General features: G+C 37.9%; 1 protein-coding gene across 2 annotated transcripts in view; it reads left to right on the forward strand.

The window, feature by feature from the left end:
• Positions 1 to 25,622, forward strand: part of cemip (cell migration inducing hyaluronidase 1) — a 130,598-nt gene that overhangs the window by 76,208 nt on the left and 28,768 nt on the right. For both annotated transcript variants that reach the window (XM_056239589.1, XM_056239590.1), the window contains exons 9-11: positions 158 to 279; positions 1,031 to 1,178; positions 3,300 to 3,491. In XM_056239589.1, coding sequence (XP_056095564.1) covers positions 158 to 279; positions 1,031 to 1,178; positions 3,300 to 3,491 — 462 coding nt within the window. The remainder of the gene's footprint in view (positions 1 to 157; positions 280 to 1,030; positions 1,179 to 3,299; positions 3,492 to 25,622) is intronic.

Raw genomic sequence — 25,622 nt, forward strand, 5'->3', positions numbered from 1 at the left:
TGCATAAATAGGCTTTGACAGGCAGAATTGCAAAGCAGGAAGATTAAAGATGTAAATGAGACTAATATCTACACAGAGCCTGTTTGTTGGGCAATGCTGGAGGGATGGCAGCGTTCTCCTGCGTTTTAATCTGAGTGTCTGTTTGTGTGGTTTTTAGAGGCCGAATGGACAGAATGGTTCGACCGTGACGACGAGAGGGGGTCAGGTGACTGGGAGAAACTGTCCGACCTCCACAAAGCTTTTCCGGAGCGTCTGTGCAGTAACCCTCTTGATATTGAGGTAAATATATGTTTGGATGAATGGAAGACTAACTTATTGCGTACTACACACTTACTAAATGCTACTATATTTACTAAAAACAGAGTTTTCACATATTATATAATGGCCCATAACCAGTATGATGGTCAGTATTAATACAAATTATAGACAAATATAATAAAAATCAGGCATTAAACAGCCAGAAACAATAACATTGCCCTAATTAAAAATCAATGGTAGTATTGGCTAATATATTGTGCATACTTCAATAAATCACAGCCATTCCAGTTTTGGCGTCTATTTGTGCACATTACACTAATGTACAAATGATTGTGGTAAGATGTTTTAAAAAGGCTGCATTTATTTAATAAAAACTACAGTAGAAAGAGTAATACTGTAAAATATTACTATATCTGTATTTAAATATATTTTAAAATGTAATTTATTTCTGTGATGGCTGCATTTTCAGTTGCCATCGCTCATTTCTTATTATCAAGTTGAAAACAGTTGTGCTGCTTAATATTTTTGTGGAAACCATGATAGATTTTTTTCCTGGATTCTTTGATGAATAGAAAGTTAAAAAGAACAGCATTTATTTGAAATCTAAATATATTTTGTTTCATTATAAATGACTTTAATGTTACATTTGTTCGGATCAATTTCATGCATTCTTGCAGAATAAAAAAAAAAGTGTGACCTCAAACTTTTGAATGGTACTGAATGTGAGAGATGACTGTTTCACTGTATTTCAAATGTTCTTCTTCGCCTTCAGGCTGAAACTCTTGACGGCATCCCTGCCAACGTGACAGGAGAAGTCTTCTCCAAGTTTGACAGAAACTATGGCTTTGTATGCCTCAACAAAGAGCAGGTGGATGGGATTTGCCACAACTACCGTGTGCGTTTCCTGTGTGGCAAGCTTGGTATGTTTTTCAGTCAGTCAGTTACTCACCCTCATGTCACTTTTCAGGACTCACATACAGTGCGAGAGAGACGCTGTGTACGCTGTTGCAGGTTTTCATGTGTGGTTTCATGAACTCATATCGACCGAGATATTAAGGTTTTAGATTTAGTCACTGTTCTCCACCGGAGCGGCTCCTGTCAGTTTTGAGTGCTACACCACGTGACTCAATTGCTCCGCTCTCCTCCCAGATATAAAAGCTGTTGTCGGTTAATGAAGATTTGACGGATGAACTCGTAGCTCGATTGGACTCTTGTGTGTCAAAAGTGACAAGACTTTTCAGTTGTATGGGCTTTGAAATTACTTGGGTCACTGACGCTGTGGTTACTGGTAAGAGAATTCGGACTTGACACCCCCGTTGCACATTCATACAGACACTCAGACAGTATTCAAGATGCCACTGCTGTGTAAATGGGACATTTCTCAATGTCAATCCCAAAAACTGACAATGTGAACGTAGCCTGGGCAGGGCCATTCAGTAATTTATTTACAGTTCCTGTACACCAATTCAGTAAATGAACATCAGTGCTTTTATCATTTTTTCCTAGCTGGGTATGGACAGGATTTCCCTAGATACTAAAACAGCCTGGGATTAAAATAAAATGCTCTGTCCTTACAAAGGAAATTACCAATAAATTCTTAAAGTATAAAATCCCATCCTACATTTTATTTCTTACCGAATGTCCTGCTTATTTCGTAAATGTCAGTTTACACAACTGATTTGGGTTTCGCTCTATGTTTAACATTGACTAAGATGTTCATTTTAGAAGCACTTTCTGTGAAACGTAATGAGAGTTTTGTAAAAACTCAGAGTGAAAGCTCTAACGTCCTTTATAAGTGAATTGTGATGACCTCAAGAGCTCATGTTGGCAGCTCTCTCAGACAATTTCTGGCAAATGTCAGCTGTTTACAAACAACTTCAGCTCTTACACTTGTCAAATAAAGTGTGCACTTTGCAGTCTATTTAGACAAAAATCAAATTGGATAAAAAGCTTCAGAAATATATTTCCCGCATTTTGTAATTTTGTTACATTGATTTTATTCCACTGAACATAATCTGGAGTGTATGAGTGCACCAAAACTGACATTTTATTGTCAATCAAGTTAAACTGCTCTCAAAGATTGCAGGCCCAAATCCCATAAGTGTCACATTTTGTGCTCCTCCTGTCAATGATTTTAACAGAACTCAAAGGTCACAGAAATGCCCAAAGTATTGGATGTTTCAGCCACATGTTTCAAGGTTTTATTTCCCCAAAATGGCTCGGTACATCTTGTTTATTGGTTGAAATTGGTTTGTGTTAATCTAAACCATTGTCTGTCTGTAAATTAAGCCCAGGCTAGTTGATAAGATGCCATTCTATAATTCATAACATGCTGCCACATAGCTTGGAAGTTTCTCCATCTGATTACAATTCAGAATACTTTGTCTGGTTGTCTTTGGTGGAAAAGAGGTTTTGAAGAATTCTTGTCACATTATGATTGATTGTGACCATTACATGAACTGATTGATTACATTTACTCATTTTCTCATGCATAAAGAAGCATGCATATAAAAATAATTATTAATCATACTTTCAAAATGCATTGCTTTTAACTCATTTAGTTCCTCTTTTAAGGGACAAAAATACATAAAAGATGTGCTATAACTTCAAGATGATGAGTTTGATTACCAGGAAACACATATGAAATGTATTTCTTGAATGAACTGTAAGTTGCTCTGAATAAAAACACCTGTCAAATGCATAAATGTAAAAGTAACGTTGGCATGTAGAGACAATGGAATGTGGTTGTGTCATCATGTGGCTTTGTTGCTCACAATGACTTTATGTTTGTTAAATGTCTCTATCTGGATTTGATTTTTTTTTTTTTCTATCAATCATTTAATGAATAAAATAAACAAGATCTTAAGTTCTTTGTTCAAGTGTTTGGTCGGTCATGTATAAAAAGCAGAAACAATTTCATGTATCTTTAAATGGATCTCAGATCAGATTAGACTAGCACTGCATATAAATCTTTATATTGGGAATGACAGTTATTGACCATATGTCCATGCTAAATATATGTGTGTTGTGTCCTTCAACAGTGCGTCCACAGGCCTCCATCTCCATAGACACCTTGTCCAACTGCAGTATTCTGGAGCTAGCGGACGAACCTCAGGGTTGGACATTCGGCGACAGGATCGTGGTGGCCAGTACGGACTATTCCATGCATCAGGCTGAGGAGTTCAGCATCTTGCCATGTTCCTCTTGCTCGAGGAACCAGATCAAAGTGGAAGGTCGGTTATAGCTCTGAAATTCCTCACTGAAGGTGTAAAGCAATTCAGCAATCGTTAGCCAAATTTTAGACCATTGTCATATGTCTGCTGCATCCACTGTGCCACCCACTTTTGTCCATTTAGTGTGCAAAAGTTAAGACACCCCTGTTCAAAAAACATATTTTGTTGGCACAATCTCTGCCGTGAGCAAACTTAACTTTAATATGTGTTTGCGTATTTTAATACACGGCAGGGCCTATTACATTGTTGCAACGCATCTCTTCCCAATCTGTAAGTATTGTTTTGGGGTGTGTTTCCCAAAAGCATTGTTAGCCAACTATGTTCGCAAGTTCCGTCGTTATCAGCATAATTCAACGAGTCGGTGTTTGCCGAAACCATAGTTCTAACGAACATTCGCAAACAGCATCGCAAAGTTGTGTGGTTGGAACGTCAGCTCTCGAGCCTGTGGTTAGAAGCAGAGTTTCTGGTTTGCTTGACATGTGGACTCAATACATCCTTATCTTGAACAAAATAATCAAGCTGACATTCAGTACAATCTGTGTCCTTTATTTAGAATACATACAAATGTCATTTTATGTCTTTTAGTTTGTCAAGAGATTTAAAGCACCATTTTTAAAGAGTGTGCGTGTATGTACATGCTTTAGTACGTAAGAACAAGCCTAAATTTAATTTGTAAATAAAGTAAAATAACTGAGAAAAATGAGACGTAGTCCTCAAAATGATGCCACGTCCGTAATTTATAGCAAAACATCTAGCAGTATTTCTATCTCAAACAGACTAATTAATAGAAGTTATTACTCCACCACGTACCTGACATCATTAACCAATGTGGTTGAACCACCAATATGGTTTCGGGAAACAGTTGTAACTAGCTTGTTGATTTCTTCAACGATGCATCGTACTATGGAAGTGAAGCAGCGAGTTACGTCACTTTACGGAAAACACACCCTTGTTTAGTTCTGGTCTCTATGAAGCCCCTCCTTCTGAAAAGCGCAATGTGCTCTGATTGGTCGGCTGGACCAGTGTGTTGTGATTGGTCGTCCGCTTTGAACATGTTTTGGAAATTTCATTCCCCTTACCATAACCGAGATTTTCAACACACTTCTAACACAACTCCTTGGCCCTTTTTTGGATATTACTTGGGCAGGACTTATTTAAATGAGGAATTTTCGGAGGTTCTCGGAAGAAAACTCAAGACTACAATGGAGGCGTTTCAGGGAGTTCAGAAACATTGCCTACTGATATAGAGATATAGAGTTTGTGCTCTGTAACTTTGCTGATCTTCTTCATGCTTAAACAGCAACATTACATACTAAAGAAAAGTTGAAAATGTACAAAAGCTTAAGAAGATCCCATTAATTGTTTAGTAAATGTAACGAACTGAAAAAGAAAGTAAATGTGGAAAACTGTGCATTAGCAAGCACTTCTAATAATTATAAGTACCTACACAAAATAAGTATGCACATTGTTGTTTAGTACTACTCAGCACTTACATAAAAACACAGAAACAGGGACATTTTAATATAAAGTGTGGCTGAAATAACAGCTAGCTGATTGCCGTCTTTGTTTGTGACACTTCAGTGCTGTCAACGATTTCATCATGGCAGTTTACCAAGACTGGGTGATTGGAAGCATTAGATGAAATTTTGCATCAGAGAAAATGTTGAGCTCCAGCAGTTAGGAAAAAACGGTTCCTCATTGGCACAAAGAGTTCGTATTTCAAATAAACTCCTGGTAAAAATCCCTTCATCCTTGTCCTCAGGGGGTTTGGAATGTCTTACATCAGATTCAGGAAAGCACATCGCACTCAAAATGATGGTGACTTTAGATCTTTTCTGGAAAACTTTGAGGCTGAAGTGCAGGGGCGTCATGCAAGCCAAAATTCTGGGGGGGCACAATCTGAGACGTTGCAATTGTTTTCTGACGGGTGATATGGATCATGTTAGGAGGGGTCAGGGGGTTTCTCCCCCTGAAATTTTTTTAATTCTGGCTGCGAAACATACTATTTCAATGCAGTTTGGGAGGGACAGAAATACCTTAACGGAGCTAGCAGCAACACTCCTCTATCTGATTCTGAGGACTAAGTTAAAGTATCTATTTTGTAAGTTTATGTAAAAGACAGGTTGATGAAAGAACTGTAAGCTCAAATTCAAAAGCTTTTGAAGTCTACTTCATTAAAGCATGTTTACACACACACTTACTGTACACTTAGGCCTACTACACATGATTTTAAAAACAGTACCATTGCAGTTTTTATGTTATGATTTTAAATTGGTGTGACCTAAGAATGATCTTACATTAAAGGTAGCCTGCATAAAGGTGCTGAGGTCTGACTTTGTGGTGCTCGGAAATTAAGTTATTTTAATATTAATATGTGATGAAGGACTTTGAAAGAAGTTTGACAGATTTCAGTGCTTAATAAGGTTAACACTACCCCGTTTATTTGAAAATGGTTAATATTTGACAGAAATGTAAAAAAGTAATCAAATCAAATGCAATATGTTTAGCGATCTGTATAACAACTATGCTGTAGGCATTTGGGGGGTAGTCCTACTATGATATTAGTCAAGTCAAGTCATCTTCATTTATATAGCGCTTTTAACAATGGATTGTTTCAAAGCAGCTTTACAGAGATAAACATATCATTTAAGGTAACAGATTGTTTTGGCGTTATAGCGGTTCTTGAATAATGTTACTTCCAGCTAAAGTTAACTTTGATTGATTCACCTCCGTCGAAATGATCAGACTTTAAACGCGAACCTGTGATTAACGCTGACGGCGTTCACATGCTCATTCAGAATTCTATAGTTATGTGCTTTTTAAAATATGTGCGCAGGTTTGTAATTCATACAACCCAGCCTAAACAAACTACTTTTCTTGCCTATAAATTTTGATACAGAATTTTGTTTTATTTTATCACTTCGGGGTACGCGAGCCGGAATTCACAACGCTTTATCTGTAGAGTGGGAAAGGGATCCTCCATTTCTTTTAATATTATCTTTTAACATTTCTTTTAATATTATCTTTTAACATTATCTTTTAATATTAGACTACATTAAAAGATAATGAATTTCAAACCTGAACCAAACATATTTTTTAATTCAAAGATCAAAGTCTGTCATTAGTCTTTAGTCTGCCAAAAAAAAAAAAACCATTAAAATCATGAACTCAAATGTCATTGTGAAAAAAAAATGTGTTACTGTTGTAACAGTGTGTAGGCTAAATCAGACCTTTCAGGCTATAGCCTAACGCTAATCAGCCTTATGGCAAAATTATTATTACAACTAAATTGTCGGTCATTAAATAGGAAAACTAAATAATTTTGTAGATGATTTGCTTTGTGTAGGCCTAACCCGACATCAGACATTATAAGGCCCGGACGAAGTTTTTTTTTGCACACAGTGACGCGACCAATCAATCACTCCTTTAATGCTGCGTTCCAGCGAATAGCGCGTCAAATTCGCGCCTACCGCGTCTAGTTATAGCCTACGCGTGAACACTTTGAATCCATTCGCGCGTCAAGAGCAAATGACGCGCGTAAAAAAACTAAAGTTTAGACTGGCTGCCTGCACATTCACTGTCCTCGCGGCTGCGGCTGCTGCAATTGGAAGGGGCTGGCTGCAGGACGACTCAACTTCCACGGACAGTTTTTAATATTTTATATCAAGATTTTGCTTTAGTATAATTTTCGGGACAATTAAGGCCGGTTTCGGGATTCGGGACAACAGCTTAGATTTCGGGACTGTCCCGAATTTTTCGGGACTTCTGGTCACCCTAGGGAGGAAAAATCTGAGGGGGCACGTGCCCCCTCACTTTGAATGGGCATGACGCCACTGCTGAAGTGTGTGTATGTGTGTGTGAGAGAGAGAGAGAACTTTTCATTCTGATGTTTAGAGTTGACCTGTGTTTATCTTCTTTTGGTTTAATTATATTCAGGTATTTTACTCAACAATGATGTGGTGGTTGACATTCAGAGCCTTCAGAAAGTACTCCCTCCATTGAATTTTTTCCCCGTTACACCTCCTGATTTTAATGCTAAAATAATTTTCTCTAAATTAGATGTAGCGCATCACTGGACTGCAATTTCAGCAAGTCATACCACAAATTCAATTGGATTGAAGCTTGTGAAGTCTAGCTGGTCCTTTCCAGAATACTAACCTTTTCTCAAGCTATTTAATAGACTCTGTTTCAAAACCTCTTGAGCTGCCTATATTGGCAGCATTTTAATGCATTGCATCATAGGCATGCTTACAATATGGACAGCGTCTTTAAATTTGACCTTCTTAAGGCAGATTTTTAAGGCAGAACTATATGCATCCTTTGTGGAGGCGCATTGTGATGATAAGACTAGTGAAAAAAAATATTTATTTAAAGGAATATTCCTTTAAATATTAGTGATGCTCAATCCACTGCACTTGTGGCAAAATGTTGATTACTGCAAAAATAATTTTAGACTTTTAGAATTATAGACTTTTTATGCTTTTTCTGTGTTAAGGTCCAATTTTACAACTTTGTTGCCATGAAAAATACAGTAAAGGCAGTGATATTTTCCAATATTATTACAATTTAAAACTTTTTCCTATTTTAATATAGAGAGTTCAAAAATCTATCAATCTATTTCTATAAAAAATCTATCAATCAATCTAAAAATCTATTTTAAAGTGCTGAATTATCAGCATCATTACTCCAGTGTTCAGTGTCACATGATCCTTCAGAAATCTTTCTAATATGCTGATTTGCTGCTCAAGAAACATTTATTATTATTATCAATGTTGAAATTGTGATACATTCTGTTGTCAAGATTCTTTGATGAATAGACAATAATTTATTATAGCATTTATTTGAAATATCTTTTATAACAATTTAAATGTCTTTACTGTCACTTTTGATTCATTTAGTGCATCCTTTCCAACATTAATTTCTTTCAACAACACACACATAAAAATGCAGTTTGTAGCTTAGAGTATCACAGCATTAGCCTATTAATGTAGGCAGTAAACAGCGAGGCGACTATGTTTTGAAGCCGAGCCATAGTTTTTGCTGTGCTTGGGGTCATTGTGCTTTTGGAGGATGATTTTGCTCTGAACACATTTCTCTTTTTGCTGACCATCATGCTCATCGGTTCACAATGGTGTTGCGTGGGCGGTTTGGTTTGCACTAAATATAGTACTTCACTTTCAGACCAGAATGCTCAGTGTTCGTGTCATCAGGCTGCAAAAGATTGCCGGGTTTGTGAGATGTCTTGTTGCAAACTTCAGGTTTGACTTAATGTTAGCCTCTCCCAGAAGTCGCTTCTTTCTAGCCTCTCTCAAAGAGAATCTGTTTTAAAGTGTTGGAACGATTGGTGATGTCGGATAGTTTCTCTCATTTTATCCAATAATCTCTGCGGTTCTGTCAGGGTTGTAGATGCTGTCTTGTTCATTTCTTTAACAATTGCTCCTCTTGTTCAGTTGCTCAATTTGTTAGGATGGTCTGATCTTAGATGTTTCTGGGCTTTGCGCCATTTTTTCCATTTTGCTACAATGAGCATCACAGTGCTCAAAGGAAGGGCCAAAATGATACAAATCTCTAGGTTTTTTTTCCTAATAATAGAATAAAGATTGGAAAACAAAGTGATATTTATTGTGCAGTTGACAACAAGTAAATATGGATTGGATTGCAAAGGAAGCTGCATATCCTAATGCATAATTCAGCGAATATTTGATTTTAAAGATGTCAATTTTTTTTACAGGTTAAACAAATTTGTTGGGTTACTGTGTTTGGTTAGGGTTAGCCAAACCAGTTGAGATGCATTGCTTTACATGTTAAGTTTTCACATAACCTAACACAGTTTAGGGTAATTTTCTGATTTTTATTTGCAAAATAACCATCTTATAATTCTTCTTGAATTCTCCAGAAATATGCCAAATAATATGACTTTGCAGCTCAGTGGAATGAGCAGAAATCAATGGGGTGCTTTCTGACAGCACTGTTTTCAAAAACTATCAAAGAAGATTAAAGGCACACTGTGGAACTTTTCAACCTTTATAATATACCGTAATTCCTCAAATAAAGACCGGTATTCAAATAAACGCCGGGCCTCTGATAGTGGCCGGGGGCGTGGTCAACGCGGACAAATAAAGGCCGGTCTCAAATTAAGGCCGGGGAAAAATTAGTGTACACTCAAAGACGGACTCGCTCAGCGGTTGTCATATCACAACTATTCAGTGTTTTTAACCACATGTTTATTTTAGGTTTCAGACATTTAAATAGATATGATTTATAGCAAAACAATACATTTATAGTTTGTAAAATACACAATGGTGTCTATGGAAGCAGCAATAACAATCCATTCAAATATATTTGGCGACGTGTTTTATTCATATCAGATACACAGTGTAAGTAACTATAAAGTGTACTCTATTCTTCTCCCAGTTCACCGGCCACGTACTTTCATGTATTTCGGGAGAAACTGAAGAATTCACGCGCTGTAACGTAACAAATCCAACAGACAGGAATCTCTGAACTGCGGTGCCCATCTCACGTTACAGATCAAGATAATTTATAAAGGGTTTTAAACGACAAAACAAACTCACTTACACGGATTTGAGAGTCAGAATAGAAGATAGTTGATGACATGGTAAGCAAGTTTGTTAATATTTAGAAATAAAAGCGCTACATCTGTCGTACAGCGCTATTTTGGCTGTGGTGAACACGTGCCAAGCATGACGCGTCACCATGGAAACTTGGCTGGCGGGCGGGCGGGGATCGCGAATTAGAAATAAAGGCCTGCCTCTAATAAAAGCCTGCTTCAAATAAAAGCCGGCTACCATCTGCAGTTCAGTTAAATAAAGGCCCCGGTCTTTATTTGAGGAATTACGGTATTACCAAAACCCATTGAGATGGTACATCGACTTACAATAGGTTGAATGACACGTCTGCCGAAGCCTGAAGGTGTCTGTATCGCTTTTACCAGCACTATGTAACTTCGGGTTTCGGGTAGGAACCCGAGCACAAAAAGAACTACAAAATTCGACCGCTTTACGGCATACGTCACTTCCACCACCACCCCAACTTCCTCAGATTCTAACGTGAGAGCTCAACTCGCGTTTGATTGCCGGCGTCTGTATGTTGTCGTCATGGCTGAATCAACAGCTACTCGGAAGAAAGCAAAGATTTTGTCAGAGGAGACCAAAAAAAGAAAAAGGGAGAGTTTAAAATAAACATCGGCATAAAAGTGTATATATAATGTAATATTTACTGCGAATTCGTGTAACAAAACTGATATAAGTCACAACAAACTGCCGTATACAAATGTAAATGTTTTTTTTTTCCTTTCAGCTCATATATGTTTGTATTTGTGTAAAAGGAAAAACAAATTGAAGACTACAAATAACGGAAATATGTAGTGAGTTATATCAGTTTTGTTACACGATTTCCCGACTACTCGATTTCATCTCCCAACCCATTGCAAAGAGATCCTGAAGACGTTAATTGTATGCTTCAGGTGTGTTTGATTAGGGTTGGAGATGAACTGTGCAGGACAGACGATCGGCAGGAGCAGGATTGGGCAACCCTTGTCAATGCGACTTACCTGATCAGACATTGTTTTCTGCGAATGCTACTTTTATTCAATTTGTTTTCTTTATAGGATTTATATTATTAATCTTATATTTATATTATTATTTTGGTCAGTAGTGAATCGATTAACTTTCTCCAACATACAAATCAAATGCCGTCTGCACACACATAAAGACACTGGAGGTTGACCGGTTGACTGTTTGTTGACTTTTGCGACAATGCTGCGGCGCTTGTGGCCTGTAGGGGCACTAGACGTGAAAATTACAGGTCGAGCGCACCCTAGTGGCCAAAAATTCCACAGTGTGCCTTTAAGTAGGTCTCTGCACAATATTGACATTGATTTTCAGTTTTCAGTTCATTTTTATTTTGGCTAGCAAACTTTCCCTAAGTCACTTATTGAAGCAGAACCTCAATGGTTACAGGATTCACACTTATCTAGAGGAGAGACTTAAGAAACCTCCTAAGGTTTCTTTCTCATCAAACCTCCCATCTAGGAAGGTTTTCCCCTGCCACAGTCATCTTTGACTCACTCACCACAGGTATTGAGGGACTATTCTCTGGTTTGAAACAATGGCTTTTTTGAAAGATATACAGGCTGAAAACCCTGCCCTCTCTGGTCCACTGTAAAAGTGGTTATAGATCTGACCTTTAAAAATTACTTTTATTGTTGTAATATGATCAAGGCAGCATAGCCTTGTGATTATACAATCCTGTGCGTGTGATTCAGCGGTTGGTAGGAAAGAATTATTAAAGGATTAGTTCGCTTCAAAATGAAAATTCTGTCATCATTTACTCACCCTCAAGTTGTTTCAAACCTGTATGAGTTTCTTCTGCTGAACACAAAAGAAGATATGTTGAAGAATGTCGGTAACCAGACAGTTGATGGACCCCATTGACTTCCATATAGTACATTAACTGTTTGATTACTGACATTCTTCAAAATATCTTCCTTTGTGTTCAGCAGAAGAAAGAAATTCATACAGGTTTGAAACAACTTGAGGGTGAGTAAATGATGACAGAATTTTCATTTTGAAGTGAACTAATGCTTTAACTCTTTCTGTCACAACGCTTCCCTGCCATAAACTGAATTTTCGGGCAATCCACGTTTTCACTGTTATACTGTAGGGGGCGCTATTACGCATCTTCTGAAAGAGTGCAGAATCCAAAAACGTGAAGAAGAAGCAGAATCAAGCAGAAAAAAGCAGAAACAAGCAAAAGAAGCATTGCTTACGCATTTTGTCAGCTAACACGTTAACTACCGTTACTGAATGAAATGTCGACTCAGGAAGAGATATGGGACTATGCAAGCTTTGGGGTGTTTATGGACTCGATCTACTCGACCTATGTTTTGATTATCGTTCTGAATCCAATCCAGACATGGTCTTTGACAAAATGCGATTATCTCAGCTTTTTGTTAAAAAATAAGAATGCAGAATCTCTATTCTTTCTTTTGAAATATTGCATTTTCAGATATTCAAAAACAAAATATGACAATGAAAGTTTTGTGAAAATGATAAAAAAATTTTACTCTGGCTAGTAACTTAAAAAAAACACTGTCAGGGAAAGAGTTGATGTTAAACTGTTTATAAATGTTCTTGTTTTCTTATGATTCATTACCTATAAAGAAAATAGGCATTATAGTCATTAATTATTTGATTAGTTATATCTCAAGCTCTCTTGACTAGACGTTATAGTGCACTGAAACAGTGTCTTCAAGAAGATGCTTTTGGTTTCAGACACAGCCAATCTGTATTAAGAGATACTAGGCCTATCATAAATATTACATCCATATGTATGCATGCATGGTCTAATCCATACATACCATGGTAAATCCACTGTCTTTGATAACTGTGGTACACTTTGCTCAGTGTAAGGTCCCTAGAGATTTGAGTCCGCCCAGCAATAGTGGCCAACCTTAGACGAGACGTTCTACAAATCACCTTAAACTCTCAGTTTTCAGTTTGATATTTGCATTTGGCATATCCCTGGATAAAGAGTGACTTGTTTAAATCTGAAAGAGTGAATCCCATGCACAAAAATATATTTGCTGATGCAGCTGTTGGGTTGAATTAAGGCATGTTTGAATTTCATAAGGGATTATAAAGCATATTTATGTGAAGTGGCTATATTTGCTGCATTTTTTTTTTTTTTTTTTTTTACTGTTCTCTTTTTCAAACCCTAGTGAACTGCCTTGCTGGCTACATCAACTGCCTTCAAAGTGAATGATGAATTCCATCGTAGTGGATTAATTTAAGAGTGAACTATTTTTATTAAGATTTTTGATTGAATATATATTTATAATAAATATTGCTCTAACTATTCCACTACGGATACATGTGGTGTTGTCTTTGATCAAGTTTTGGTAAAGATTATTTAATTTTGGTTAGTTTTAGTTTTAAAACATTTGTCTTGCTATCACTTTTCCAGTCGGTCACTTGAGTCTTGTAATTTTTTTGTCTCATTTCACAGTAAAACAATCAATGAGATGTAAAGCTCTGAATTGTGCAAAACAAGCACGTCTGCAGTCAACTTCCGAATCTCAGCGATAATTGCTGTCTCTCTGAAGGCGTCATGGTGTGAGCAGCCTCCCATTACCTGCTCATGCTAAACACACGCAGACACAACTGTTCTGCTCACAGAAAGGACACAATGTACTTTGGCATTCTTTAAACAATTTTCCATTATTATTTGTGCAATGACTCAGATCTGCTGACAGATCCCATCACTCCAGTCCTCATCTCTACCTCAAACAACATTTTTTCCGTGTTTTTTTTACTGATGCGTGCCAGACGTAAAATTAAACCAGATAGAATCAAAATTCTTGATTCTTATGTGATGTTTTGCACTGAAAATCATTACAGATGTTTGAACAAAGTATGAGCAGTGCCTACATTGTCTGTAATCATTTAAAGCTGCTGTTAGCCATTTTTATAACTTCCGCTGGACTCATTTACTCATTTAAACTCGGAAAGAGTCAATTTTTGGTTGTATTTTTACATCTAAAAATGGTCTTTAAGAAAATGAAATGCATCAGTGAGTAACAGCAAATATGCTTTTATCAGCAAAAACGCTGGTCAATGGGACAAAACAAAGCGCAAGGTATAGAGACGCATTTTTTAAAAGTTGATCTTCTGAGTTTTTAGAACGCTTTGTCATGCGCGAGATGCTGCAAAAGACACGAGACCCGATCGCAACTTTTCAAGACTTCCGTCTAGCGCTTACATTGAAAAGTAGCCTAGTGGAATGGAAAAGGGTTCTGTGTGAATGATCCCCAAGAAAATCTGTTGCAGGCACAGTAAAGCATTTCTGAAGCTTTGCTGTTGATAATATTACACCCGCACAACAAATGTTAGCACTGTATAGCATTGCTGATCCTTGCAGTTTAGTTGCCAAAGGCCATATTACAAGAACGTGCCATCCTAAGTCTGAAGGCCAATTCACACTGCACCAACAGACAGACAGCAACAGACACTTTGGGCCAGATTTACTAACAGCTTGTGCCAGTGCAAAACCTCTTTTGCCGTTCAAAAAGCTACTGTCAGGGACGTGCACAGACATTTTGAGGGGCAGGGGCTCAAGTGAAAAAAAGGGCACTTCTCATACGTTTTTTTTTTTACTTTTACTTTTTTTAAACAGAAAAGTCTATATTAACACAACTCTGACTTTTAAAAAAAAATTATTAAAAAAGTTAATTAATTTTATCTTCCTCAAACTCACGCAATTGTTTCATTTTCAAAAGATGTCTACAAAAAGAATCAGTTCACACCATGGTCTCCTTAGCATTCATAGGTTTAGAGCAGCAAAGGAAACCATGCCACAATGTGCATGTTTTCTATGCTACTAGTTTCAATCAAGTATATATTTGATACACCTGATGGTGACATGGACTTAGTTTCAAATTTGAGGTAGGACTGTATCTGTTATGTGGATGGCGGATGAACCCAAGCGCAGACAGCAAATGACTTTCACAGAATTTATTAAAGGACAAAAACAGAAAACAAAAGCCCACGATGGGGTAAAACAAGACAGGGTAAGGCAAATACTCAGACAGTAAACTTAACAACTACGACAGGAACAGAACTTCTAGATGACAAGACTCTCAACAGATTACTCACAGCAAGACTCACACAACGTATGACGATGTCAAACAATGAACCGACACAGGACAGCAAACACAAGGGGATTATAAAGGGAACACTAATGACAAGGACAGGTGAAACTGACTAGACAATAATCACAAGACGAGGATAACAAGGGGGCGCGGTAACGTAACGAGACACCACAAGCACATGGCCAAACAATTGGCCATGCGCTTGTACACAAAACATTGGTTCTGTCATGATCCTGCCACAAGACTAGGAATAATCAATAACATGATGGCAGAATCATGACAGAACCCCCACCTTAAGGAGCGGCTTCCAGACGCTCCTCAAAGAGACACTAAGCACAAGACAAGACTGAAGGAGACATGGACAAGAACCAACAAAACATGATGAACATCAACAATGGCATACATGAATAAACAATAACAGGGTTCGGGTGAAACATCAAGAACGACATGCAAGGCAGAGGGGGTGGAGGAAACACAAAGTTCATGGGGGGAGGTCCAGGGTGGATGGGAGGAATGGGGGTCTTGGGTCCACGGGATGAGGGCTGAGGACGAGGACTCTGGGCAGGTTTAGACGGAGACACACGAGGAGAGGTCTTGGGGGAAACAGTGTGTCTATGTGTGCACGTGCCTGCTAAAGACACAATTTTTTAAAACAAAAATGAAACATCACTGAACAAAAAAAGCATGACGCTAATTTGCGCTGCTCTTGGTAGATTGCGCTAGCCTGGCTGCGCCCTCCAACGCACTTCCGCTCAATTTCATTTTCCTTCAGTACTACGTCTGGGATTCTGCTGTAGACTTTGGTTTTCTCCGATCAATTTTTTGTAGGGCCAATCAGCGAACAGAGGGAGTGGCTGAGAACGATGACGTTGTGCTTTATTTTGAGTTGTAGTTCAGCGGAGAAAGATGCGAGCGAAGCCATTCGGTCCGTTGTAGCAACGCTGCCGAATATTAAGAAGTTAAAGCCGGAGCAAGAACAATCTTTGCTTAGTTTTGTTTCGGCCATGCTGTTGTGGCCCTCCTCCCCACGGGGTTCGACATACATCACGAGCAAACGTTAGCGATTGGTGGCAGATCCAGAGTGACTCTGGGCAGATCCAATAGTTTCAGACTTCAATAGAGTACCCGCCTACAAGGAAGTTAACGATTGTCAATGGAGCGGTGCCAGACTCTCTGTACAAATGAAATGTACGAGAGTCTGGTAGAACCAGGCTAAGATTGTGCTGGTCATTATGGAAATGATCTGACTGCATCTGTGTTCTTTAATTTGCACGTCGTCAGTAGATCACGCTCTGAACTTTGTCGAGTTCTGTCTGAAAAGTGTGTTACCCCTGTATGCATCTGTTGGCGTTTGTCGGCGCTTGTTTTGTCGGGTCATGGAATGTCTGAGAAGTAACGTATACTCCTGGGCAAAAAAAAAGGGCCAAGGCAAAAATGGCAAAATATTTAGTGGTCTTTTAATGGTCTTACCAACTTTAATCACAAATCACTGGTCAGGAAATTAGCAAGAATTGTTAGAAGTAACTTAGCACGGAATACACTAACTTGCAGACAGCAAGAGACAAGACAAGAGTCAGTGTTGTTCCTCTCAATGTTGATGGCTTCAAGCTGTTCATGAGTAGTTGAAAATGTCTTTCTAGTTTATTTGATTTTAATGTGAGACCAAATATTCACTATAGGGTTTAAATGTGGACTCTGACTACGCCGAAACATGAGCCTGATGGACTTGTTCTCAAGCCACTTCTTGGTTGTCTTTCCAGTTTGAGCAGGAACATTGTCTTGTTGAAAAATAACATCTGATCATTCCTATTTAGAAATTTTTTATTCGTGGGAAAAATCTGCAGACTGGCTCTGACTTTCGTTAACTAGCATCAACTTATCCAAACTGTAAATCGGGGCAAAAATATGGGCAAAAGTTGTGTAGTGTATTCCAGCCTAAAGTTTGAATGTTTCTGCAATTTGGCCCCAGGAGATTGTTGATATCCAAACACATCTAAAGCAAATACTAGTATTCCAATTGAGTTCGTTTTACAAGTGTTTAGCAATGGAACCTCTTTATTGTTGGAATATGAGACATATTCCACATAATATCCCACAGATTTTGAATGGAATGTAGCATTTGTAGCAACCACCTCCACCTCCTCATTGCTTTAGCATTTTCCCAAAACATTCCAAAGCATTCTATTCAAAACATGTCAGGTAATCCTTTAAGTTTTCTTATTGGCTATCAAGCTCAGGTTGCGTTCAGATTCTTTTTTTGCTGTTTAGAGAGCCTAGGTTAGGTGTGATTTCTCACGACACCATTGACACATTGATATCTGTCGGACATTTTATATGTAATTGTCACCAGAAAAGGTTGCTTACTCAGTAGCTTTGATCCCCAAATAGCCTATTATATTAACCAAAATATATAGAATAAGTCTGTATACTGTACTTATGTAATAGGTCGTATGCAGTATGGTATGAAAAGCATGTTGTTTTAAACACAGCCAGTCTCCAAATCGACCACATGCATCCATAATTCCATGAGAAATTAGTACGCTCGGTTACTTTCCTGTGTCATTGCCAAGCATTGCTCATATTTAATAAGCAGTTTTGCTTTGGCATTTAGTTTTCTCATTTAGGATTTTCCAAAAAGCATTTTCCTTTTTCCATGCATTAAGATGCGGGGCATCAGTGTAATTGTCCCTGTCAAGTAACAGCAAGACAGTTCCTCTTTTCAGACACTGTCTTTTTATTTCTTATGTCAGCTCCATCATGTTTTCTTTCTTTTTGAGTAGATTGCGTGTGGCTTTTTAAATGCATGTTTTTATGTTCTGAATAATTAATCCAGCTTTCCATTACAATCAAACACCGTTGAACAAATGTCTAAGAACAAAGGCCAATGTTTTATGTCGTTCTTACACATCTTTTGCATATGAAAGAAATTAAATACTTAAAAGAGGACACATAATCATAGATCAAGCAATCGCATTACAAGAAAATATCTTTGTGTGATAGTGTAAGATAGTTCAGCTATTTTTTTAAGCCAAGATTTGTCAAAGATAAAGAATAACAGCACAAAACTAAATTACTTTTTTTTGCTGAATGCATTAGAAAATGTTATTTTTAAATGTGGATACCCATTTAATAACACTGTTATTTGTTTTTCAATCATTTTTCATAAGCGCTCCAATGCCCTTAAAGGGTTAGTTCCACCAAAAATGAAAATTCTGTCTTTAATTCCTCACCCTCATGTTGTTCCAAACCGGTAAGACTTCCGTTCGTCTTCGGAACACAAATAAATATATTTTAGATTAAATCTAAGAGCTTTCTGTCCCTCCATTGACAGCTACGCAACTACCACTTCATAAAGTCACGCTTCATAAAGTTCATAATGAGACCGTAAAACTAATCCATATAATTCATTCATCAACTCACACATCAGTTGTGGTAAACAGAAGCTCAAGCATGTTCGCTTGACGTGCGAGAACCAGTGAGGTTCATTCTCGTGTTACGCAGCACGTTTGAGCTTCAGCCAGAACCAATGAGGTTCATTCTCGGTTTACGCAGCACGTTTGAGCTTCAGCAAGAACCAATGAGGTTCATTCTCGTGTGTTACGCAGCACGTTTGAGCTTCCGCGAGAACCAATGAGGTTCATTCTCGTGTTACGTAGCACGTTCGAGCTTCCGCAAGAACCAATTAAGTTTGTTCTCGCACATCAAGCAAGTTCGGTTGAGCTTCTGTTTCTGTTCTGATCAATGTTTAAATTTATGTTTAAAAACTGTTCTCTGTTTGTACATCCTTTTTGCTGCTCTCAGTTGCCATCCAACAATCTCACTTGGTGTCACCCTGACGCCTACTTTAATACTATAGCAACAGTGTAGTGCTGCCAAAAAATGGCATTACTGCCTGGACACACAGAGCCAGTTGATTGAATAAGCCCTAAATAACTGTCCATCAAGTGAACATGTCCCCTAATGGGTGAAGGGAACATTTCTGGAAAACGTGCTTGTGTATGCAGGAAAACATTTATCTCAGTTTGTTGCTCAGAATTTGTTGTTGTTTTCCATACTTCACACTCTTTATTTAATCTATCTATTTTAGTCTCTCATCTGTCTTTTCATCTCTCTCTCTCTTTGTCTCTCTCCAAAACAACTTTCAACATCATTAAAAGCATTCCCAGCTGTTCCATTGTTGATTCCTCGTCGTGAAGTCTCCCCATAATTTCTTATGACAGGTCTCTGTTCGGCAGACGGAATGGTTCTATTTTAAGAGCCAAGTCAGCTCCTTTGTCGTTCCTTAAGACTTCAGCGGAGTGACTCATGCCACCAGACAAAGCTGCTGTTTATTAAACCCCAATAATGTCTATTCCTGTCCCTGTAGAAGTTGCTTGTTGCTGTGAGGGGGTTTGTGCAGGTAAACTGCGCTGATTCACTTGGATGATTGTGTTTATCACATTGTAAAAACCATGACAGTTAGTTGTACAAAACCATTGCAGTTTGGGAATGCTGGCATTTGTTTTTTTCATTGCCAAGTCATAATGAGATGTGCATGGCTGTGTAATGTGAATATATTTATGTCAGTTAGGTTTTCAGCTGCGTCATCCATCCAAATAATACTTCCCCTTCAAAATGTCTATAGATTCATAAAGACGTGCGTCATCTGGAAAGCATTTTCTATTTTAATTGTCATATTTGGGTAAACATCTGTCTGATGAAAAGGCACACATTGAATAGATGTATACATGAAAGTTTTATCTAAAGTGACTTACAGTATATTGCATTCAAACATGTAATGTAGTGTACATTTTATCATTATATTCTTTGGCAATCAAAACTGGATTCTAATTCAATATATTTTAAAATATAATTTATTCCTGTGATGCAAAGCTGAATTTTCAGCATCATTATTCCAGTCTTCAGTGTCACATGATCCTTCAGAAAACATTATAATATTTCTTATTGTTATCAATTAAACATTTCTTATTATTTTCAAACAGTTGTGCTGTGTAATATATTCGTGGAAATTTTGCTTTTTAAGGATTTTTGGATGAATAGAAAGCTTTATGTCAATCTGCTTTTGGTGGGTCTCATGCTTGTCAAGTCAAGTTTATTTTTGTATTTTGTTAATACAAATGAAACTTAATAAACTGCAATTGGGTTCGCAACTCCAGCTCGTCTTCAGTGGACCTAATGTGACAAGCATGAGACTCATCAACATTAGGTTGACACAAACAGACGTGACGGTTGCTTCAAATAGAAATCTTTAGTAACATTATAGGCTTAATTTGCAGGTGGGACGGGTGGGACATTTCCCCACCACTTTTTGCCAGGATCGATATTGTCCCTACCACTTTTTTTAAACATCTCGCTGCACGGATATATACCTAATGCGGGTGAAACATATCCAGTTGACATTAATTTGTCCTAAATAAGAGGCAATCTGGCGCTGGAATGTGTTTTAAATCAGTGAGTGTTCGTTGCCAATGTTCTCTTTTGACTCGTGCACAGTCTTCAAAGAGACGAGTGCGTCAATCTATCGCTTAATGCCGTTGCAGAGACTCTCTATTTTTTCTGGTGAAATCACAAAACAAAATGCACACAAACGTGTCCATGCTCTTGATATACAATCATTGATGAACATCTTTGATTTTTTTTTTTAAACTATACGATGGCAGATTAGAACCCGGTACCTCTGACACACTTAACAAAAGTTCTACCACCAGACCATTAGGGAATAATTAGGGAATAATGCTGATGGCATATCCATGTATTTATTTAACGTGAGTATCAACAATGAATTGTATTATTGTAGATGTAAGAATGTAAGAATCATATTAAACATGCGTTGATTAAACTCTGTGTACTATTGAAATTGATTTCTGGACATCGTAATATTATCGTAAGTGCCCAACCCACTTTTTAAAACAAAGTTACACCACTATAAATGTCTTTAGTGTCCCATTTGACAAATGAATGCATCCTTGCTGAATTAAATGGTTAATTTCTTTCTTACTGACCCCAAACTTTTAAACAGTAGTATACATTTTTATTGTCATTTAAGTCACATTGAGTCACCTAAGCAAAATAGAAATTAAACAAACATTATTTGCAAATTGACCATTGCAAGTCAGTCCTTAAGACTGGATTTGAGTCATTTCTGTTCGTTGTGAGAAAAGCGTTTGATATTCTGTTCTATGTGACTCGGCTTCCTTCTTCAATGTCAGTTCATGGGATTTCTTCTGGCCTGTTTTATCATCCTGCAGGTAAAGCCTAATTACTTAGAAAAGTACCACTTCATTTGAAGTATCACAAATGGTGCAGAACAAGTTATACACCAAAGTTAATTACTTAGTGTTTTGTTCAGACAACTTATTGTAAGTATGAGCAATAGCATTAGCTTCACGATGTGTGAAATGCAAATGTGTTTTGGTAATAATTGCATGTGTATTATGTGTGTCTTTGTTCTCAGCTGGTCTCTCCTGCTAATGGGAATTAACATCTCACCTCGAACACAGTTTGTTCCATAACTGAATTAAAGATAATGATCTGTTATTCTATACATCCCTGTGATGGTGCTGAATAGTACAGGTCAAGGTCTGCTTAGCTTGTGGACATGTCACTGTGACTCATTGCGCACACACACACACACACACACACACACACACACTAATTAAGGATGGACACAACTCGTACCGCATTGAAAGTCTGCTCACGCCTTTCTGCCAGCACCCCTGGCTTTTCGGTGTGTGTGAATGTGGCAATTTTTTCAATAGAGCCAATAATTAAGACCTTAATGGCACAGAATACATGTCTGCTTGAGAAATCAAGGCCTGGATGTGTACATGCGCATGTGTTTACGCTCTGAAAAGCGTGTGTATACGCACTAAGACCTCCCTGCCTCGGCAGAGCAGAGGTCGCACATTCATTATCTGTCGGGTCGTAGTTTGTCTCGACTGCCTGCACGATTAGAGCAGTTTTGTGTTGCAAGTGGGCGACGCAAATAAGGGAAGATGTCATAAAAACAAAGCGCCGGGTGTATTCATCACGACGATCGCAAAGATGCGTGTTGCTGATACAGCGCTAATGATGCTCTCACAGGAGATTGATGGCTAATGGTTGTCTCTCTGTGTTTCTGTCTCTGATGCGGAAATGTAGGACGCTTTCTCACTTTAAGACTGCTATAAAAGCCATTAGACAGTTTTCCAGCCCTGAGGAAACTCATTTAATCCTCTTCAGTTGTCTATTGAGATGCTTCTTTCATGCTGAGCGAATGTGCATGCTTTCTTTTTTTGTCTGAATGCATATCCCTCTGCGTTAGAAACGAGCTCGATTGTATCAAGTGTGCGAATCACAGTGGAAGTGTTTTAAGGCATCGTAGGCGCACTTACAACACGAAACACAGAAAGGTAGGCGTGATTTTTTTTCTGTCTTCTGACATGCCTCCTTTAGACCAAATTTGTAGAAAACAATCCCTGAATGCATTGCATTAAGGTCAGCGGAGAAGCCATCATTTCAGAAGTGAGGGGGACAGAAATGTCAATTGTAATAAAAAAAAAATTCTGACCTTTGACTAATTGACAGGTTTTAATTTTTATCTCTTGCTTGTAACTGGCCAAGGAATCAAATGCAATGCTGAACAATAACCAACAATTTGTGTTCTATCATGTTATAATAATTGGAAATAATATCTCCTATATTTTCCTAACGACAATTTTATGATTATTTTATATACTACAAACACTTGTCCATTAAGTCATCATGGATTTTATGGAATGTAAAAAAAAATTAATAGCATGTGTTTTTAAAGACACTAACACTTGATGAGGATTTTTTTTTTATCACAGAATAAGGCAGAAAACATGCAGTATGTTATAGTTTTTTATACTGTAATAAAGGCTATGTCAATTAGCACTGCATTATTTGTATAGTTTGTTGTTATGAAAAAAACCCAGAATGGCTTGAAAAACACACATAAACCATATATTGTCGCAATTGTGTGTTTATTGTCTTCACGTTTCGTCAGTCAAAACATTTCTCTTTTTTATTCCAAGTGGTGCTCACTGCAGAGCTGAATGACATCCAGCTCCCCCTCTCTGGATGTAGTGGGTGGAGCTTGATCTAGTCCAGCTCCACCTCTGTTGATCTAATGGGTGGAGGGATTTGGTTATGAGTAGGGTTAGGGTGTGTTTAGACCAGATTACATTCAGAGAGGGGGAGATGGACGTCACACTACCTATTAGCTCTGCAGTGAACAGCATCTCTTTTATTCAGCCACAGCAAACTCTGGATGCCTTTATCCATATAAGGGATTTCCTGGAACGTCATAAGTTATTACTTCCATGAGTCCGTTTTGAACTTTCTGGGAGGGAGAGCCCTCTGGCTTTGAGTATGACTGGAACATACATTACATGAGAGAGTGTTTAGCGCTCCATAATGGGCACATTGAATAAAACGTCAGGTCATGCATAGACTATCATGTCTCTTTGAATTTAAATCTAGATTTATTCACATTGAAACATGAAAACCTCTAGTGAACACACTTGCCGGAAAAAAAGTGCGGGGGATGAATTTACGTTTCATTAAAAGTGCGGGGGACATTGGGAAAAAGGTGGATACTTGTGTTTCATTTTTTCATGTTTTAAGCGAGTTTAATTTTTAAAATATTATTTATATTAGTTTTTATTTTTATATTTTTTGTATTTTATTTTTTTCATTGTTTTATGGAGCAAAACTCCACCCATATTACTTATAATGCATAACTAGTTCAAGTTCATTTGTCAAAAGTATTCCCAGTCCCACTATTAAAAGGGAAATTTCTCTAAAGCCTAAAATTATCATACATTTTGTACAGAAGATTTAATATAATTTTTTTAACAAAAATATGACCTTCATCTTTATGCTTCCCTTTTAAGTGCATTACTGTAAATGTTATTTATTAATTATTAATTTATCTCAAATGTCAAATTCTCTCGATTAACCCGCCTATCAATCCCACCCTGATTGGATCATTACATTCGTTCATAAGTATATGGCATCATGTGTTGATGGAGCATCGTTCTGTGTGTATGTGTTATTTAGCAGGGTGTTGATGGGTGATGAGTGCTTTTGCTTGACTGTGGATTAGGTGTTGATGTGTTTTGGTGGAGTATGTAAGTATTTTTGTTCTGTGGGTGTGGATGTGGAGTGGCGCAGGACGAGTGTGTACATGTGTGTGTGTGAGGATTCTGGGTGTCTGTGGTTGCACGCTTTATTTCCATCCTATTTTTTTGAAAATCTCATCTATTCACACTCTCTTCGGCATGTCAATGCACAGGATGAATAGTGAGTGAATCATTCTTTTGAAATCGTTCATGATTCAGTTGAACTGACGATCCTCATTTTAATTTATCAACATTTAGCAATGCCCAAGCAACCAGAAAATATCTGATTGTGATTTTTCTTATAAAAGTTGTAATTGCGAAAATGTGATTTAAAAAATCACCAAATGTTCTGTGCTTACAGAGCTACACAATTTTAATTGTGTGTGGTGCTGGAAAGAAACCCATCTGTCTGCTTTTCCTCACTGGTGGCCAGACAGAAGCAGGAAGCAGTTGCAATCTGTTGACCCTTGTTTGTTCTGAACTTTCACCCTTTTCTCATCTGTCTGCTTGGTGCCAGATGGCCATCAGCTCATTTGATGGAGATTTTTAGAGCGGATAGACTGAGGTGTGTGATTGCAATAGATCTGCATTCATCTTGTCAGCATGCGGCCAATAAAATGGTGCACGACAATTAGACAGCTGCAGACTGCTGTTTGTTCTGAATAAACTCTGTTAAAAACAGTCGGGATGCAAAATCCATCTTTATTTCTGAAACCTTCATAACATCCCCCAAAAAGCTTTCTTTTTCTTTGCATTTCTCCTCTTCTCTAGCTCGCTTCCTAGTTTAATTGTCTAAAATTCATAAATAAATTATGAATATTGTTGATTTGGCCCTTTTTACACCTGGTAAGATGCGTTTTGGTCGATCGGATCACAAGTAGACGAGGCAGACACATACCCGTTTACACCTGGTGTTCTCTTTTGTCCACTTTCAACCACTTCTGTCCCAATATTTTTTCGAGGGGAGGGTCTATGGGCTGGTAAATGTATTGGCATTTTCAGACCTTTCGATCCAATGGACGAAATAAGCTCGCGCAATTTATATATGAACATCCCCGGAGAGGACGGAAAAACATAAGGAAAACAGCAGCTTTCGTTTCTGCTCTGATAGCCACAAGAACACGGCGAATGCATGAGTGCACCTTAGAAATCAGGAATGGTGAGAGAACTTTGTGCTTGGTACGTTTTTGTCTTCATATCAAATTTGGGTCTTCAGCCGATGAAGTTTAAATCCCGTCTGGCTAGCGCTCTTCCCATAATGTTTACGCATTAGATCAGTAGGCGGAGGGTAGGTGGTCTTTTGTGGTTGTTCTAACACATTCGACCACATGATCA

Source organism: Rhinichthys klamathensis, unplaced genomic scaffold, assembly GCF_029890125.1.
Source record: "Rhinichthys klamathensis goyatoka isolate OS25496 unplaced genomic scaffold, OSU_Roscu_1.1 h1tg000567l_1, whole genome shotgun sequence".
Classification (NCBI taxonomy): Eukaryota; Metazoa; Chordata; class Actinopteri; order Cypriniformes; family Leuciscidae; genus Rhinichthys; species Rhinichthys klamathensis.